The following is a 19,424-nucleotide window of genomic DNA, read 5'->3' as shown; positions in this document are numbered from 1 at the left end:
GATCGGTCCGCATGCACAATAAACTTTTACATGAAACTCTTGCCCGGTCTTATTCGACCTGAAGATAACTATGTCGCCATCGACTAGGTGTTGCTTTTACAAACGCCTGTTCATTCTCAATTGCAATGGCGTATGTGCTACTTGTAGCACATATAGCGGAGAGTAAACTTTAAAGCACCTATTCATCGAATATGACAAAGTGTGCCTCTTGCACAGCGTTTTGTTTACCCGGTCCTAGTTTTTGCAGGTATTTATTGTTCTTCAACATCTGGCTCAGGGTGGCATTTACAAAGAACTGTTTATTCCACATCGGCATATGAGATACGCCCATGTGTGACTCTTGTGGATCAGCAGAAGCTACTCAACACATTTTGTGTCTCTGTGCCCAGTACTACGTCGACAGTGAACCTCTAGTGAGAGCATTAAACTCTAGACTCTAGACCATTTTCGGAAATGGAGATCCTTGGGCGATTTCCACGCCCGTCGATGGCACAGAGAGGAAAAAAAAAGAAGCGTTATTGCAGTACCTCAAGTCGACAGACTTCTGCGACCATATATAGGCACGGTGCACACCTTGAAATATAAGCGAAACTCTGCTCTCTGAATCCCGTCTCTCTTTCTTCAGCATATGCCTTATCCCCAGTGTGTAGCAATGTGGACGTGCGTCTGTTTTCCCCGCCTTTCATCTCCTCTGTTTATCTCTCTGTCTTGTTCTTCAGGCGATCATCAGCAATTAATTTGATCAAGCTTGAAATATAACCAACTGTCTAACCTACCGACATCCGCCACCTTCGGCCTGCATGACGAGGAAGCGGAGCAGCCGATCAAGGGATGCCGACAGCGCGTCGAACGAGCGATGTTCTGTGAGCAGTCTGTACTCTCACAACTTCGTTCCTGCCCTGAGCGGAAAGGCTGAAAGATTATCTCTAAAAATGTCGCTGCGTTCAAATGCATAGGCAGTGAAGTTTGCCCGTGCTTTCACAAATTGCACCATCTTAATTGCACCAGTAACTCCTCCGGAGAACTTGAGGCACCTGAACCTGCAGGCAATCTCAGTAAGGCTCAAAATGCTGGTGCTGTAACGAAATAAAGCATATACGAGTCAACACCTGCAAGAATGTCGTAGCCATTGACGTTGAGCACACTGCCACTCGGAGTGACATGCACAATTTTACGGACCTCAGTGGGATCAAGGTCCACACCCACATCCCGCTGAACAAACCATGATGACTGACGTAATCTGCAATGTCGGCGCTGCCATTTCTTATGGCGACTTTCAGATAGTGGTGTTACTGGCCATAATGACATCATCTAGGTTTCCTGCATGGGCTACTCACGTTGCATAGAGGTTGTTTTCATAGGTGACACTTTACTTTCCCGCATGAAGGTCGGACATTTTCGCCACTCTGTTATTTACTCCAAGACCACTTCAGTGCCGTAAATTCCAGAAAATTGGTCATGCGAGCGGAGTTTGCGAAAGCGCGGTGGTGTCCCCCTTGCGCAGAGCCACAAAATGCAGTATCCTGCCGAGCAACTCTACTGAAATGTCACTACTGCCATGGATCCAATGAAGCTTCTTCAAAAAACTGCCTATTAAAAAAAATATCATGAATAATATTGGAGCAGATTGTAGGGGATAGGTAAGCAAAAAAGGAGGCCGCTGACATCATCAGAAAGCAATAACTATGCTCCGGTCCCCGACAGAAGCCTAGGAATACAGCCACCAACCCTGAACCATGACTGTTCTACTGCATCAGATCACCAGACCCCTAATCAGATCGCCTGACCGCCAGCCACTATTGCCACCACCACCGCCACCCACCTTGTTCAATTCAGAGATACCAAACGACGCAGAGGCACGGAACGCAGCGATGCATGCGGCTTGTCCCGCACTGCTACAACTGCGCTCTCCTAGAGAACCGGCTCAAATTTAGCCACAGAATTTTGCATCTGGTACTGATGATTTTTTATCAATCATTTTCTCACACCGGTGATCTGTGAATCTCACGTACCAAGCCCTATCAAATTGTTTGCTTGTGAATGACTCACGTCTTCAACATACGCAAAAAGAAGTAAAGTCATCGTTTGTGTTAAGAAATAATTGACGTATGTTTGTGGTTTAGTCGCACAAAGGTAAACAATACTGGTGTCCATGCATCAGGAAGTTCTCCGTTCATAGCATCTTATTTTTCTCACTCAACCCCACCAGGTTAACTAACATAGCTACGACTCCTATTTCGTGAATAATAATCGCTGACTGGCCATCATCCGCTTTGGGGAAGTCGGAAGACAAATACAAGATGTACACATATTGCATCATTTGCTTCACACCACGGGTTTTGCGTCTGAAGCAATAGCAACTCGATCGACTTACCTCCATTGCTCAACATACAGCATCTGCTTGGACTTAGCTTCTTACACTGGATAATAAAGTTTTAAAATGATGGCAGCAGCCACATCTCAATTAATTTTATCATAAAGGCCCTCAAATAAACCTGTTCTTCAGAAACCTCTGAACAAACTTATTAGCAAGCGTGTCGGCTTCTTATCGCGAAGACGTGTAAGAGCGGACTGAATCAATCAGTAGAGTACGCTATATCGCAAGCAATAGAAGCTTCAACACACTCCTTTCAGATATCAAGAAGCCGTTAAGAACTTGATGATGAGCACAAGCTGCTTCGCGCCGTACTTGAGCAAATTGAAAGGAGATCCAGAGAAAGTCAGTCCTCAGCCTTAGGCTAGAGAAGCGAATGCAGAATAAATGCAGTCTGTTGTGGAGAGCATGCAGTCTCTCCACAACAACGTTACCCTTTCTCTGCACTGGCCTCCAATCAAAGCCATCGATTATACTCGCCGAAGAATTTTGTATGTATGTAGCTGGTGCGATAGTTACTAACGATGCGGCTCTACACAATGTTCCTAAAGTACGAGATACAGATACACCCATGGTGTTCTTTGTCCAGGAGCTTGAAGCGGTTTTGGTTACCTGTAGAAGGTTGTCGTAGGCCGGTGCCGACGGGATAACGTACGCCCCCTTATGCCACTTTGGCAAGGAATGAATTAATTTCTGGGGTTTTACGCACCAAAACCACGATCTGGTTATGCGGCACGCACTAGTAGAGTAGTCCAGATTAATTTCGACCACCATATGATTTTTAATGAGCCCCCAATGCATGGGACACGGGCGTTTTTGCATTTCGCCCCCATCGAAATCCTACCGCAGCGGCCGGGATTCGCTCCCGCGACCTGCTGCTTAGCAGCGCACTTATCAACGTCACGGCCCCTGCTTGCTGTCTTTTGCGACGCCAGCTGCAGCTCCAGGCCCATACTTACCTTACGCAAGAACGTTTCCTCGCTAGACGGTGTTCGGGAACGCGCCGTGACTCGTGACAGCGATAAGCACCGTAATTGGATTATCGCCATTGCTTATGGTCTACGGCGGATGCAAGTGATGAAATATTTTATTTTAGTGTACAGGCAGCCTGTGTATTCAACCTATGAAGTGCTCTTACTTGGGGTCCATCGACGGTGACGCAAAAGGCCTAAAATAACAGCATCCAATATTTCGCAGAATTCCTCTTTCAAATTTTCTCCTCGTGCGCAAAGATCGCACGTCTTCTTTCGCACCGCAGCAGTGTCGCGAAACTTCAAGATATGTCGAGAAGAGTGGCCGCCAAAGTTTCACATACGCTCGGAAAACGATGTAAGCAAAAATGCCCATGGAGTTTCGCAAAGAGTGCAGCAGGGAAATCACGAAAGGAGATCTGAACGATTACACTATACTGGCAGTGCCTTTCCTTCTAAGGCCCAAGCGGGCTGCGCGAGGACAAAATGGAAGTTACGCCCACATGCGAAGCATTGAAAGTGGCCGCAAGGTTGCGCTATAACTCCCCCCACGGTGTTCTAACAATACGCAGGGGCGACTAGGCGCGAAGCAACTCGCGAGACAACTGCTGCTGTGGAGTAGGAAGAGCGCCATGGCAGAACCCAGCTGTGTTACAACGCTTGTACAATGATGAGCGCGGAATGTGCGCATTATAGTTGCCACACATCGATGGTGCACGAGGTGAGACCGACGGAAAACCTTCGCCAAGGAAAATGTTTAGATATATATAGCTTGAAGTTTACTAGTCGTTCCGATCAGACCAGCCTATGCACCACGGCGTGGCGTGCACACAGATCTTTAGTTGGAACGCTAACATAGGTGCGCACGCCGCTCATGCAAGCCGAGGAAGCCAGAACGCTGCCCTGACTCCGACGGAATCGGCTGAATGCAGAACGTGATGGTGCACCCATATCGCTTCGTAGTTTTTTTTCAGCCAAACATACTGCGCGGCTCTGGAGACCTTGTAACCCTCCTCGCGCGGGCTGGGCACGCGCTGTCGACAGCAGGACAGCACGAAGGCAGCGTCAATGACTGCACGAGCGCGTCTTGAGTGGCCATATGTACGATGGCACAATAAAAGTATACAGGATTACATAGTGGCAACAGGGTGAGACATGTTCTACTGCGGAAATAGTCGAAGACGACTCTGCACATTACAAGCTGTTTGCCATGGTGTTTTCAACTCATAGTTAAAAAGTTCGTACAAAGTAGATTCTCAAGAGACGCATCAAAATGACAAGAAAATCGGCATGGAAGTCCGATATGTCTCAGAGTGAGGGAATTCACGTTGAATTTCTCTCCATACACTAAAAGATTGATTATTTCCTATGTTCTTTCCTATTTTTCCTATCTTCTTCTCGTTTCATTCCCCCCTCCTACAGCATTAGGCAGGCATTGTGCCCCTCTCGGTGGCAGTTGTCAGCTTCCTCCCTTCCTGTTTCCTTTGTGTGTTTGTATGTTTCCATAACTAATAATAATAAAAATAAAACGTTAATAATTGCAATACCTTGCGAAACATTTCATTGCAGCTGCAAACTGTGTCTATTTCACCTTCAGTAGTACTTTTTTTTCACTCTGACACCCTTAGTTCAACACTATACTGAGTGAAGCCACATGTCTACCGGACTTTTCTCACATTTTTAATATAGTGAGACGCACACCTTGGCACTGGACGCAACAGCGCAATCCTGTTGTGTCGTCTTGCCTTCCATTTTTATAGGGAGTAGTGAGCGTCGTGCTAATATAATTTGAATATATTTATCAAATAAAGCTTTCCTTTGAAATTTTGTGTCTAGACGACAAAATTAGTTTTGAAATGTTGTCTACCCGAGGTAGAGGAAAATAAAATATAAGTAATAGATAACAAAAATGATTTTCTTCGCTAGTGAAGGAAGACTACTGCTTCATGTTGGTTCCGAGCCATGCACATTAAGGGTGAAAAACACCCGTCGAAATTTCACGCCTGTCACGTTTAGTAAAGATGCACAATGTCGTAACATCTGATTCCAATTCCGAGGAAGGAGGGAACAACGTTGATACGAGTAACCCCTTTCTGTGCAATAGTCTCCATACGCGGTCGTGTCTTCAGAGTATAGAAGTTGGAAGGAATAAATCACGCACACACACACACACACACACACACACACACACACACACACACACACACACACACACACACACACACACACACACACACACACACACACACATATATATATATATATATATATATATATATATATATATATACAGAGAGAGAGAGAGAGAGAAAACTGCCGCAAAGACATCTTTTCTGAAGCACCACGTGCAGTGTACTGAACGATAAGTAACTCACACGCCTTATCATTATTATTTGATATGAAAACACGCATACAATACACAGAGAGGAAGAGGGGCAAGGACTAGGTTGGCAATTGCCTTCGAGAGGGGCCCAAAGCATGGCTACTCTTTCGCAAGGAGGGGATGAAATTCCGCGTTTTACGTGCCAAACCCCCGATATGACTACGAGGCACGCCGTAGTAGGGGACTCCGGCTTAATTTCGACCACCTGGGGCTCTTTAACATGCACTAATGCGCGGCGCACGGGCGCTTTTGCATTTCACCCCCATAGAAATGCTGTCGCCGCGACTGGGATTAGATCCCGCGCCCTCGTGCTTAGCAGCGCAACGCCAAAGCAACTGTGCCACCGCTGCAGGTAAAGAAGCGGACAGACGAAGATCTTGAAGATCAGCAGAAGGGAAGTAAAGCAGAAAGAACCAGCAAGATGACAGACCACAAAGACGAAAGTAAAGAAAGACATAGTGATCAAGTCAGCAACGTCATAAATAATAACACCCTTATTTACCAGTGATTGCTATCCTTGTCGTTAGCACCATTGCCAGGTTTCACCCAAATGGCCGCATCACTTACAACGAAGTGCGCACCATGAAATTTTTATTTTGGGATAAAAAGTGGCTGATTGTGCCGAAGGTAACGCTGTGTATGTGCACAATGCTGGAATGCTCGGTATACAAGCATCAATGCATTGTACAAATGTAAACTCCCTTCAGACTGCGTTTCAATAATCGCATGCCACAAGCCTTGCACATAGCCCTCTTTCAAAGCACGCTAACATTCACAGCCACTTTTTTTTATAAACTTACCAACCTTATATTAAAATTTGATTTCACTTTGCATACGAAAGGTAAGTTCGTGACCAATTCCTTACCCCTAAATTCAAGGCCGTATCGGCATGCGTCAACGAAAGCCAGTCAATGCAAACTAACATTTCTGTCGACGCACTAGCAACTTGGCAGTTTCAAATTCGTCACAAATTCGTCACGAACACTCACACACAAACTCGTGGGTGTGTGTGTGTTCCAAGAGCCGAGATAGACACAACACCCTTTCCTTGGGCAAGCTGTTCTCCCGCTTCGTCGTCCTCCACCTCACTCTATCCAGCCTCCGAGGCTCAACGTTGCGGCTGGTTTGCTCCTGTAGGAAAATCACGTGATGTCACGTTAGGTCTATCGACGGATGCAGTTTTAAATGCGTGACACATGCACAGCAAAGTTATTTCGCTTTCTGTTCTCTATGCGCGAGTGATAAGCCGTGGACCGTACTCACCAAGTGTTCTCTCCCAGTCGCTCGGTAATAACGAAAGATCCTTTGTACTTCGTGCAGTTTGTTTGAAGAGGACGGTGTACCTTATTGTACCCACACCTCGTCAACTATACTGCAGTGTGGTGCCGCCGGATGGTGGCATCGATCGTAATACCGTTTTTGTGCATGTTGCGCTTGAGCAATCCTTCTGCGCGCCTTCATTCGGATATTGCGACAAAGTGCCTCTTCTGCCACGGAACGTCCAACCTTTATGAGTGTGTCCAAGCCGAATGTAGCGCTCAGTTTCGGTAGTTTTTCGCAGACGTTCTCGTGTAGGGAAGTTCCTGCAGAGCTCTGTAGAACTGTGTTCACTGCGTGCGCAGCCACTCGGAGATGGTCTTCCTAATCAGCTTTGCTTCGCTTGTGATTTTTGATATACGGTGTGAGTCGAGCTTCTATAGTCTGGTTCGACTTTCCGTCAGACGATTCGCTAGGGGGATGGTAGGCAGACGCGAAGTGATGCGCAACTCCAGCTTGTTGTAGGTAAGTAAGGAGCTCGCTACTGCGGAAGGTGGTCGACCGGTCGGAGATCAATTTTTTTGGAACACCTTGTCTCCATTCAAAGCGGTCCCATTGGAATCTTATGACCTAGTTGGCGGCAAGAGAACGCACGGCAGTGACCTCTACGAACTTGGACAACTAATCCACAAGGACCATAATATAGCGATTAATGCTGCCGACATTGGAAGAGGCCCGATGTGATCTATGCCCAGCGCGTAGAAAGCAGTCTAGGGAAGCGAAATGGGTATCAGAAATCCATGTTGACCTCCAGGACACCATTTGTATTGTTGACACACCTCACAGCTGGCGATGCCTGAACGTACATTCTTTCCCATTCTCGGCCAGCAAAATCACTCTTGAGCCTTGTGTAAGGTTGCTCGATAGCCGACATGGCCTCTTTCGGGGTTGTCGTGGATGGCATGCAAAATACTTGATCGTAAAAGACCAGTAATCATCGAAAGGTGGCGTTCGTCTCTCTTATTGGCCCAGTGGCGACGATACAACGTATGATCACGTAAAACAAACTTGGCATTTTGTCAGTATCCGTAATATAGTCTATATACGAAACCAAACCTTTCTTGGCGCGTTGGGCCTTTGTCAGGTCATGTTCACAAAACATGATACACCTTTTTCGGCTCCGTGGGGAGGCTTCCTCGATTGGGTTTTCTGATAAGCGTCCGCAAGCTGATTTTGAGCTCCAGCACGGTGACACACGTCGTATGTGTAGTCCTGTAGCCGAACGGTCCATTGGACAAACTTGTGTTTGAGGTACTGCTTTCGGAAGATCCATGCAATCGCGGAATTATCCATTACCACCGTGAAGTGTCGGCCAAACAACTAACGACAGATTTTCTCATCCACGTTCCAAACTACAGCCAAGCACACCCGTTCATTCGAATAGTATGACGCTCCGCGTCTGAGAGTTTACGATTGGCGTAAGCCAGAACGTGTGCACGCCCACTTGTGTCACGCGTAAGCAAAACTGCCCATATGCCAATCTGACTAGCATCAATATAAACTTCTGTCGCCTAATTTTCATTAACGTTGCACAGCACCGGACTATACGTCAGCTGGTGTTTGAGGGTTCGGAAGGCTTTGTCCTGCGAAGGTCCCCATTGAAATTGAGCTTCTACTTTAACAAGTTCGTGAGTGGACTTGCAGTTGATGCAAAGTTCGGGACAGATTTGCGCAAGCACGGCTCCATCCCGAGGAATACTTGGAGCTGTTTAATACAGGTTGGTGCAGGATATTTGGCGACAGCGTCTATGCGTTCTGGTAGGAGTCATACGCCGTCACGAGATATCTTATAGCCGAGATAAGATGCTGTAGTCATTCCCAACTGACATTTCTAGCGGTTAAGTTGAAACCCGGCGTTATGCAACCTCTGTAGTATATTATTAAGGTTTCGCAGATGTTTTTTTTTTTTCAGTTTCCCCGATAACTAGAATGTCGTAGACGTACACAACCTAGGCGTGTTCTATTAGTGCACTCAAGATGATGTTCATTGCGCGCTGGAATTTAATTGGGGCTGTTCGCAGCCCGAAAAGCAATCGGTTAAGTTCGTACAAGCCAGATGGAGTCCGGAAGGCAGTCTTAAAGTTATACTCTTCAGCAGCGTGTATCTGCCAATACCCCGCTTTCAAATCTAGAGACGAAAAGGACCGGGCATTCCGTACTGCATCAATGACATCGTCAATGCGTGGCAGTTGTTATGAGCCTATATAGCGTGTTTGTTCAACTATGGGTACTAGACACAGAATACAAGATTCCAGTGGTTTTCATAGACTAGGGCGACAGGTGCAGCCCAAGGACTAGAAGATGGCCGGATGAGATTACGGCTAGCATTTCTTGTACCTAGCTGTTGGTCAATTACAGTGCGCTATCACTCGGCGTATCTTCGCAGTAGTATGGACACTAGCGGATGATTGTCGGTTGAAATATAGTGTTCTAGCACATTAGTGCTAGGTAGCTCCGCAGTAGGATTAGCGAAGAGCGACTCATGCCTTTCGAGTATTGCGGAGAGTGTAAGTAGCGTTGTCAGCTCACCCTGTGAAGCCTGGGCTGAAGGCGTACTCGGAGCCACGGAACGGAGGCTGACGCTCTTTCCTTCCACAGTGAGCCGCACTTCTCCTGAAAGAAGGTAGTTGGCCCCTAAAACCATGTCTGCAGGCAGGTCTTCGAAGACGGGCACTGAATCCAAGAACTTCGTGCTGGCTCCGGTTTGGAGCTGGACGTTCAGGGCACTGACCGGCAGTACGTCACCACCAAGGCCCCGTAGGGGACCCTCAGTCGAAGGTTGGAGAGCTTCTGGGGCGTGGCGTTGAAGCAACGCCGTACGCCGTGCTGCTGTATCGACAAGCGCCGTAAGTTCTCCGATGCCCTCGACGCGGACCATGAGTGTTGGAAGTGGGCGTGTTTGGTATTTCATGGATGGAGTTGGACTCGGGCCGTTCTTATATCCGTGGCCGGACCAGCCACACGTATAGCAGCCGCGTCTCAGTGTAGCCGTCTCCTGTGACAAGCGGAGACTAGAAGTGCCCTGCAACCCGACCACCCTGCGTAAGAAAGTGGAGATGTCGGCCTGGTGTGTGTGCAGGGACGAGACCGCCGCGTGCGTCGAGTCGTGTATCCCGCCGACGACGAACTGCCTGGCTACCGGGGAAGACCATGGTATGTCGCAAGCATTAATAGCGAGAGCTTGTCGTAAATGTAGGTTACAATATCCTCCGTTGAGCCTGACTGCGGGACCACATCGTCATGAAACGCGCGTCAGAAGCGCTCGGAAGCTATGTAAACGCGGCCGTCAGGGCCACGCTCCAAGTCGACCATGTCCTATATGCACTGCTTTGAAATCGATGCCATGCTTGGGCGGATCCTCGAAGACGGCGTTCGGCAACATATCTTTTAGTAATCTCTGCCCAGTAGTACTTCAGAGCAACCGAATTGACGATGGTGAGGCATGCGGTCGGGTCATCTTTACAAACATGAAAACATGGAATTTCGTTCTCAAACAGCGAATCCGAATCCCAATGTTTTGAGCTGTTGAGTCTGCAGGTACATGGCTTGTAAAATGGCGACGCTGCAGTCCTGTCGCGGAGCTGTCGTGAAGGCTTGGACGCCGTCCGTGGACGGCACTGGCGGCGAGTCCGAGAGTACACGTCCACTTCAGAGTGTCATGGACGCAGGGCTGTTGGGGCCTTCGACGGGGTCGGGTTTTAGCGACTGCGCCATTGTAAGAGACAAGATAGAGACAACACCTATTCCTTGATGATGATGATGATGGCATTGCTGTGTTTGGCGCATACCCACTCACGGAGATGGGCCAAGAGTCGCGAAGATTTTACACAGCCTCCGAGCCAACGGCCCACTCTTCATTGCAATATATATATATATATATATATATATATATATATATATATATATATATATATATATATATATGTGTGTGTGTGTGTGTGTGTGTGTGTGTGTGTGTGTGTGTGTGTGTGTGTGTGTGTGTGTGTACACACACGAGGATTATTTTCTTTCGATGCGCGGGTTAATGCGCAGAAAGCATAGGCGCATGCTTTGACACAAGAGACATCTGGTCTGGGGGTGGCATTTCGCGAGAAGACGTGCACCTACACGTTTTACGCTGTATTATGCGAGCTTTCGTTATTTCGTTGTACTTTTAAACTCGACGATAAGCTGTTTCTCACGTTTGGTTCTTCTTCCGGCTAGTGCTATGCAACACAACATTGCATAGGTAAGCGACGGGGCAGATGTACAACTAAAATATATACATAGCTAACGTAAGAAAACGGATTTAACCATTTCTTACATAACTCAACATGTCTATTCATAGAATGTATATAGGCTTTTACAGATTACCCATGAATACCATGTAAATTCTTATTCGCTTTTGTAACGATATTCAAGAATCTAAAATAAATTGCCCTCCTTTTTGTGCTGCTGATGCGATGTTACCGTGCTTAAGTCAGAGATCGCACTGAGATCAGCTGTGACCAATCATTGTGATCAAAGCTAGAGCCTCCTTAGCTCGTCGCCTGGATTCAACCCCTGTCCCGCAATCCTCAGCTTACTTTCTGTTCCTAATGAAGAGTTCCTGTAGTTTTTGCACCGGAAAGCTATAGAACATTCAAGTCAAGCCATCGAATGCGAAGTGCGCAGTACCTCGGGCTTCGTTTTATGCTCACCGAAATCGTGTTCCATTATCATTTTGGCAATATGACATAAAAGAAACCAACCAATGTAATAACAAACAGAACGCCATGGCGTTTGAGCCCCCGTTGAGGATAGTCAAGCACCGGCCCTTCAGTACACCTAACGTTTGGCTGTAAGGAGGCACTATATACGCACAAGCAGGTTAGTGAAGGGAGATAAGGATTGGTGTTACAGCGCTGTCACACCCACGGCTCGCATAATATAGAAGCGTATAACCCTTCTTTTTATTCGCGTTGTGATCTTAAGCGCTGGGAGCTCGAAAGTAGTGTGTACACATAAAACAAAACAAAACAAGAACTATACCTGGTGTCGCCAGGCGGGCGATGGCGATGTAACAAAGGCTTAGAATAATATGAAAGAGATGCTGTTTATTCACATCACTGTGTTTCTTCCGTGGATGCATTCTCTCTGAACGCGCAAAAAGTTGAAAGAACACAACAAACACAAGCGCGTCGTGTTCTTTGTATGGCGTCTGCTTTGCGTACCGTTAAATAAACCGGCGCTACTTGCCAAACAAGGAAGTCATTTCCAGACAGTTTTCAGAAGTTATATATATATATATATATATATATATATATATATATATATATATATATATATATATATATATATATATATAAACTTTGTGGACTGCCTTTTCAAAGCGGTAGCAACAGCTTCGCCAAAGATAACACACCGCAAGAAACTGCAACTAATGTCTCGAAAAGTGTTCCACAAACCTCGCATTCACATATTCAGTGTTACAAAAATAACGGAAACGCTAAAGAAAGGTCCATATCAGTGACAATTTTTGGCTGTGTCGCGTCGTCATCCAGGTCACGACGTAATTAGCTGGCGCGTTTAACGATACGTACGCCAAGGACGCAGCACTTGTTTAAAGGTTTTCCTTCTCCAGAACGCCGGCGAAGGAGAAATATCCAAGCTTGTGCTTCGGGCCGTCCAAACATTGTACGATCTTTAGGTTAATGAATAATGCTACATGCGCCGTAGCTCCTATCTGCGAAAAGGCTCAACACATGAGCGAGGAAAGAAGGACGTATGTGGGAAGCCAAGAGGGGCTTCCACATTTCTGTAAAAGGTATTCGAGACTAAGAGTGAAATCCGAGGAAACGGTAAGGAATTACAACTGCGGAACATCAAAAATCATAACCTCCAGATAGAAAGCACGAAGTGACGTGGTCCCGTTACGGCCTGGGGCTTTGGTGCGGAGGCATTTCCTGGAAGTAAGAGTCGCAGCCGGGCGTCCGCATCCGCGTACGTGCCCGGCAAAGGCAGCAGGTTATTTCGGAAGAACGCCCACTGTGAGGGCGTGGGCTTGGACGCTCTCGGCAATTTTCCTCAACGCTCCACAAAGAATCGCTATCGCGGCTCTTGAAACAAAGCGCACGAAGCGGGATTGCGTCTCCTTTGGTGGCGGAGAAAACCGCCGGTCGCACGGACGGGAGAGCGGTGGTTCCTTGTCGTTGAAGCACCAGAATGTGCTCGCCACGACCGTGGTCGCGCGTTGCACCGTTTGATGCGGGTTCTTGCGCGAGGCTATTAAAAGATGTCCAGTAGGAACTTCAGCAGAACCGTGCATGACGCTAGCGTCATAAAGACCTATATTCGTGATAACAGTGTTCATAGCTTCCTTCTCGTATCTGATAAATGACTCAGCGAAGTTGCGCCCCCTTATGATCTCTTCCGCTGCTAGAGTAGCCGAGTAAAACTACGCTCCTTCATCCAACAGGCTTTTCAAAACACCAGGCCATGCGGTAGCTGCAGCGGCTGTGGTCACCTCTCAAATACGGCTCATTGGATGAACAAACGCAGGCAAGGTTTTTGTGTTGGCGTGACGTGAAAGGGAATGCATGACCTGACGGCAATAAAACAAAAAAAATCTTGTCAAAATACGTAGCTGCCTCTTAGACGACACGCTTATGATGAGCGAGTCATCTTGTGGCATCACTTTGAAATACACGGCGCAATCGACAATACTGACGAGCGAACTGCCAGCGTCTAACCTTACGCAACTTGCCCCATGACCCGGGGTGATGACACAATGTTGTCTTCCTCGCATCTTGAGGAAGGACTTTTTTGTCGTCCGAGCGTTGCGTAACTGTTCCACGCGGCTTGCTGCTCACTCAAAATTCAATGCGTACCATAACGTGTCCAAGGCACAAGAAGAACGAGAGGTAATGGCAGATTCGGTACATATGCAAATGGCAGCAAGTAAGCACAAAAGCTGTGAACATTCCATTATAAACCTGGGCCTGTGTTCAAACATGATTTCCTACGCTATAAACCAGTTTTCAGGAACAGTTATCAGCCACTATAGTAATACCACATGCGCTGTTAGCGAATGTGATCGGCCAATAAGAAACAGCTTCTACGAAAAGAAATCTTATTAAATTCAATCCTAGATTTCAGAGCATTTCGCACTGTCACATAAAAAAGTATAATGTGTACTGGTATTTGTACGTAATATACGATAATTATTCAAACATATACGCCAATAAAGTCGGTTTTATACTCAATCAGATAAATTTATCGCCTGGCTAGCAACAGTTCAGCAACTAAAAATATATATATTTTATTTAGTGAGATCGAAGAGCTCTGGGTTAATAGAGTTAAAGATAACCTTTTGAACGTGATCGGTGAAGTAGTTACGCATGAAGCAAGTTTAGTCACTGCCAAGAAGATACTTCATCTGTCCTTTTTCTGAAGCACGTTGTAATGACGTGGAAGGACAATCCATTTCTAACAGAGGTGTTAGGTAAGAGGCAGGCAAGGATTTCTCTTGGGGTTGAGACGGCAGATCAGAAGACGTGCCTCCTGGTGATTTCGCAGTTTGTGGCCTATATTCGTAGGGTATTAGGCCAGTAGAACAATGAATGGTCTTCGCAAAATGGTCGGTCTATGTCCTGATAACAAAGAAAAGCTGTCAGAAGTGCACGAGCAGATGATTAACTTGCGCCTGAATTCGGCTGCAGAATGCAATGCTCGCGATGGCAGCGGGGTAAATGAAGTGGCTGATGACTGAAAGATTAGATAAAAGTCACGATGAGCCTTCTAATTAAACGGTTCAGGCTGCGAAATCACATGCCATTGTTATGCCTTGCGAACCATTAAATTTCCGAGCGTTGTCGTACGTTCATTCACGGGAAAAGCTTACTCCCGTTGTCAGCGTCCATGCAGTATCTACCTTCCTCTAACATTATGGAAGCGCAACAAGCAAGTTTTGAGAAAAGAAGGTGACTTTCCGTCATATATGGAAGGTGCACATTTTGGCATGATGCCAAAGTTGCTGTCTAGGTGTTTAATTTAAAATACATGAGCCGCAGGTTCTATTGAAATATGTTGTCTCACGAAAGCACCATCCAAGCGACATACTGGCCCCTCGCTCTTGCTGCGCTCTAGGAATGATTTCATCAGCTTCTCCACTATACATCCATCTAATGTGGAATAGGCCCAAATGATGGCCGAGCCCTTCCGAGGAATAGAATCTATACTTTTCTCTAAATGGCTTGTCCTTCAACGTGTATTTCAAGAGCCACACCGAGGACTTCAGGCAGTTCAGTAGTATTTTGTTACAAGTGACATAGTTTTTCTCGCATTTTGTAGGTAAGTTAAACGGGCTAAAGTTCGGACATGTTAACTTTAAAACAAAACAAGAAGGATAATTAAGACCGTCCATGTCCAGCAGTTTCCAGATGTCAGAGTTAGTCCTAAAAGGCAGCGAAAGGTGACGCACGAGTTAATTAAAGGATGTCAATTTAACATAGACGGACTCAGCCATTACACTAGGTTGTTCGTCAGTGCGCTTAGACACGCGGTTGCCGTTACTGCAGTAGTCGCGAAGGTTGGCTAGAAAATTACTTCCGCTTTCCTGTGCAAATAACTTAAGTATATACGACACGCTTTTATTATTTGCCCTTACCATCAAGGCTGTCTGCACACTTATGCCTGCCACCCACATCTCTTCCGGTGGATATACAAGAGCAACTTGTCACCACTTGTATGTCCACTCGAGGAAACAGGGGGCCAAATTCACTAAATTTTTCTATCGTATATGTTCTCACTGCCATTAAGCAACCGCCGTCATTACCGCACGTCCATGTCATGAATAGCTATAGCATCTGCTCTAGCGACAATTTCTAGTTTAAGAATTCTTTTGTGAATACAGGCCCAATTTCATACTGCAAACAAACATTCCACCGCATTACTATTGTGAGCATAGCTGATAAAAATCAATTTCAGCTTTCCCACGCGCAATAAAAGCGCAGCATGTCATTCAAATCAACTATGTAGCCGATTATAGCAATTTGGTTTTCGTTGCACAGTAGAGGAGAACTATATACGAAATTGAATAGTTACCTTTTCATCAAGGTGTCGCAACAGATCGATCAGTAAATGCAGATGCGTGAACATGGAGTGAGGTTTCCCTGAATTACAAAGCGTGTACAATGCTCCTTATCTTGCAACATCGTAGCGAGTAAAGGAGCAACTATCAAAGTATTTTTCGGTAAAATTCAACGCCAAAGCAACATTTTAGCAAACCACATCAACTGCCCTTTGACCCACTGTAAGACATAGCGCGAACACGTCGTACAGTGGCGGCAACATGAACACTTGCAGCGCCGGGAAGACTGAAACGACGGGCAACGGGCTCTTAACCGTTCCTGGTTGCATTCACGTGCCGTTGCTACTGTACGCGAACTCCATTCTCCATGCTGCCATTTTTTTTCACTTCGTTGAAAGCGGCAACTAATCGCCACTGGAATCGCATGCACGGCTGGGGCAGTAGCAAGGCGCTTGCTGCTCCACGCTTACCTTGATTTGAGACGTCATGTCGTCTCGCAGACGGCGCTCTGTCCCCACCTAAGCTGTACGAAATCCAGAATGGCAAGAAACCGCGCGTGCGTTTGCAAAGGGCCATTTATAGCTTTCGCTGGCCAGTGTGGGGGATCGCTGCCCCCTTGCCGCCGGAGCCACCGGTGAGGGAGGGAGTGTACCAGAACGGAATCGGGAAGGGCGGCCTCCTCCGCACTGGACCAGGAAAGAGGGTCGCCGTCGGCTACCGTACAGCGAAAGCCTTTCCTCTCGCGCGGCGCTTCACACGTCATCCGCGAACAACCCTGCAATACTCTCGCTTCGCGTTCCGCGTGTTCCTGTTTTCTCTTCCTCGCGGGAGCCGTATACATACACAGCACGCGATTCTGTTTATGTCTTCGGCTCGATGCACAGTTACCAGTTATAGAAAAACCGGCCACCCCCCTCCTATACCGACTTTCGCACCGGCGAGAGACGAATAGCTGCTTGGAGGAAGATCGCAGTGCTCTAGGCCGGCATGCATGCATATCCTCCAGCCAGCCGTGTTTTGTTTCTGGCGCCGATCCGGCCACCGCCGCCGGTGGTGGTTCCCTTTCATCCTCGCGCGCGCGCTCGCGTCGTTTGCCGCGCGCGACCTTAACCGGCAGCGGCGGCGTTTGCGTGGCGCTTCTTTGAGAAGAACCAAGAGCGTGGACTATTTTTAGGACGGCCACTCTGGACGTCTACAGTGCGCGTAGCTGACGGAACGCGAGGTGCTTGTCCGCGTTGCCTGAATCGAGCCGCTGGCTCTCCGTGGGGAGCAGCTGGCCACTTCGGGAGCCAACCGTTACGGGCCGCTCTCTCTACACCTTAGCCGCCCGCACGTCTCGCCGGACCTCTCACGGCTCGCCAAGCGAAGACGCTGAGGTGGTGTTGTTTTTGCGCGCCTCCCGCGGCAGGAGCAAAAAAAATGGCCATTGAGAAAACTCAAGTTCAGCGCAGCGAACAGGTGGCCAATAACAACGCTGTAGTTGCGAGCGTGATCGTTTAGCTTTTCTTAGAATTGGTACAACAAAAACAAAAAAGATAGAAAGAAAACGAGTAAATGTTAAAAATACATTCCAGGCTAGGTTATTTTCAGGCTGCATGTACTTCCTCCTGTCTACGATGGTGTTAGACTAACCCCTATTGTGAGCCATACTCCATGAGATGCTTTTAGAATACGTTTTCCTACTGTTTCTGTACTGAGAAAAAGTCAGAAAAAGTACTGAGAAAAAGTTGCTTGGGAGGGAGCATTCGTTCGTTCCTGACCTTTTGCAGAAGCATGAGTCATATCAAGATAACTTCTCAATGTGTATTTACTTGCGTTTGTTTACTGTGAATCAAATATAAGCACATGGCGCAGCTTGGCAGGGCTCCCGGATGTAATCTGAGGCAGAACTCTAAAGTACTGTGATAGACGGATTATCGGAAGGCACCCATTTTCTGACAACGCCATCCGGCCTCGTACCGAAGAACAAGCAAAGCGTGCCAGGTAATTGATGCCATTTTCGGCATCCGTTCTATTCGCTATATTTAGTTAATCGGGGGGAAATCAGCGAACACCCCGGAGCCACGCCCTGACGTTTCATCAGTATAGGCACTGTGCCTTCGAAGAGGAAGCGATTACCACAGCACTAATATTGGAATCCAAAAAGCAGCGAGAGGTTGCTTGCCGCGGGCGAACTTCAGGTGAAAACGATGCTCGGCTTAGATTGTCGTCGATGTAATTATAGCACTGCCGTTTCTCAGGTTCCGTATTTAGATATGCTACGAAAAAGTGACAAAAGTTCACGAAAGTGTAAACATTTATCCCTTCTACAGGGCGACACGGCGTCGTTATCGAAGAATTGACGTGAAATAAAGGCTGCTGGGAGGTAGACCGCATCGAACCGATCGAATACTGCAGTCACATGCACTGATGTAGTGTGAACTAATCGAACGCACTTAAATGCTTCGTGCAAGTGAGTCGAGCATTTATACACTGTAAATAGGATTTTGACCACGCACAACGCCGATTGACTGCAACACAAAGTAGGGCGTCTTACACCACTATGATCGCAGGAACAACGTAATAATATTGGAAACAAACAAATTTGGAGAACAATGTCTTAAACAATGATCCCAAAGACGCCGTTCTTTAGCTGAAACCTTCACAGCTCGGTAAGTATCTTAAGTGCTTAAGGGATCAAATAGAATAGATGTCCATGCCTATCTGCCCATACTCTGCCGTTCATGCTCTGGAATCGTAAAATGCCGTTATGTGGCAAAATGAGCGACTATGAATGTGCCAGCATAAGCATGGTCTGCTCGGCATGCAAAGCGAGAAGCACGCGCTGCCGTTGCTATACTCTCAGTGCTTTTGGCGACCGCATGGTGATCGCCCCGAGCATCCATGCGCACATAATTTTTTACACCAAGATCCCCACTGCACATTGTTTCTCGTGCTCTAGATAAAGACAGCCATGGAATAGTGTATGATTCAATTGAATGCTATATAAAAGTGTCTCGCGAACTTTACTAAAGGTATTTAGTTGAAGTCGGCATGGCGGCGACGATAACCAAATGCACATGGAAATAAAGTAATTAATCAGAGAAGCGGAGTCTGGAAACAAGGTAGCTTACGCTCAAGCTGAGTTTAATCGTTAGGGGGCTGTCCATCTTGCAGCTCTTTCATTTACGCCGTAACTGTGAAGGTCGTGAAAACAATAACGTCTACCGTAATTCACGGAACAGCGCTCATGCACTGAAGCAGAAAAATTCAGACCACATTACGTCGTTGGTTAGCCTACCTATCTCTCATTTTATCCATGCCTATCTTTCTTTCTTCTCGCCTGGTGTG

The 19,424-nt window shown here is 46.9% G+C and overlaps 1 protein-coding gene across 2 annotated transcripts in view; it reads right to left on the bottom strand.

The window, feature by feature from the left end:
• Positions 1 to 16,902, bottom strand: part of LOC139049611 (uncharacterized) — a 46,407-nt gene extending 29,505 nt beyond the window's left edge. Inside the window, exon 1 of one of the 2 annotated variants that reach the window (XM_070525237.1) lies at positions 16,565 to 16,902. In XM_070525237.1, the coding sequence (XP_070381338.1) occupies positions 16,565 to 16,582 (18 nt within the window). In that variant the 5' untranslated portion in view covers positions 16,583 to 16,902. The remainder of the gene's footprint in view (positions 1 to 16,564) is intronic. The other variant, XM_070525233.1, reaches the window with a different exon arrangement.
• Positions 16,903 to 19,424: the final 2,522 nt, after the last annotated feature.

This window comes from Dermacentor albipictus, chromosome 1 (assembly GCF_038994185.2).
Source record: "Dermacentor albipictus isolate Rhodes 1998 colony chromosome 1, USDA_Dalb.pri_finalv2, whole genome shotgun sequence".
Lineage (NCBI taxonomy): Eukaryota > Metazoa > Arthropoda > Arachnida > Ixodida > Ixodidae > Dermacentor > Dermacentor albipictus.
This window is presented reverse-complemented; position numbering and strand designations above follow the sequence as displayed.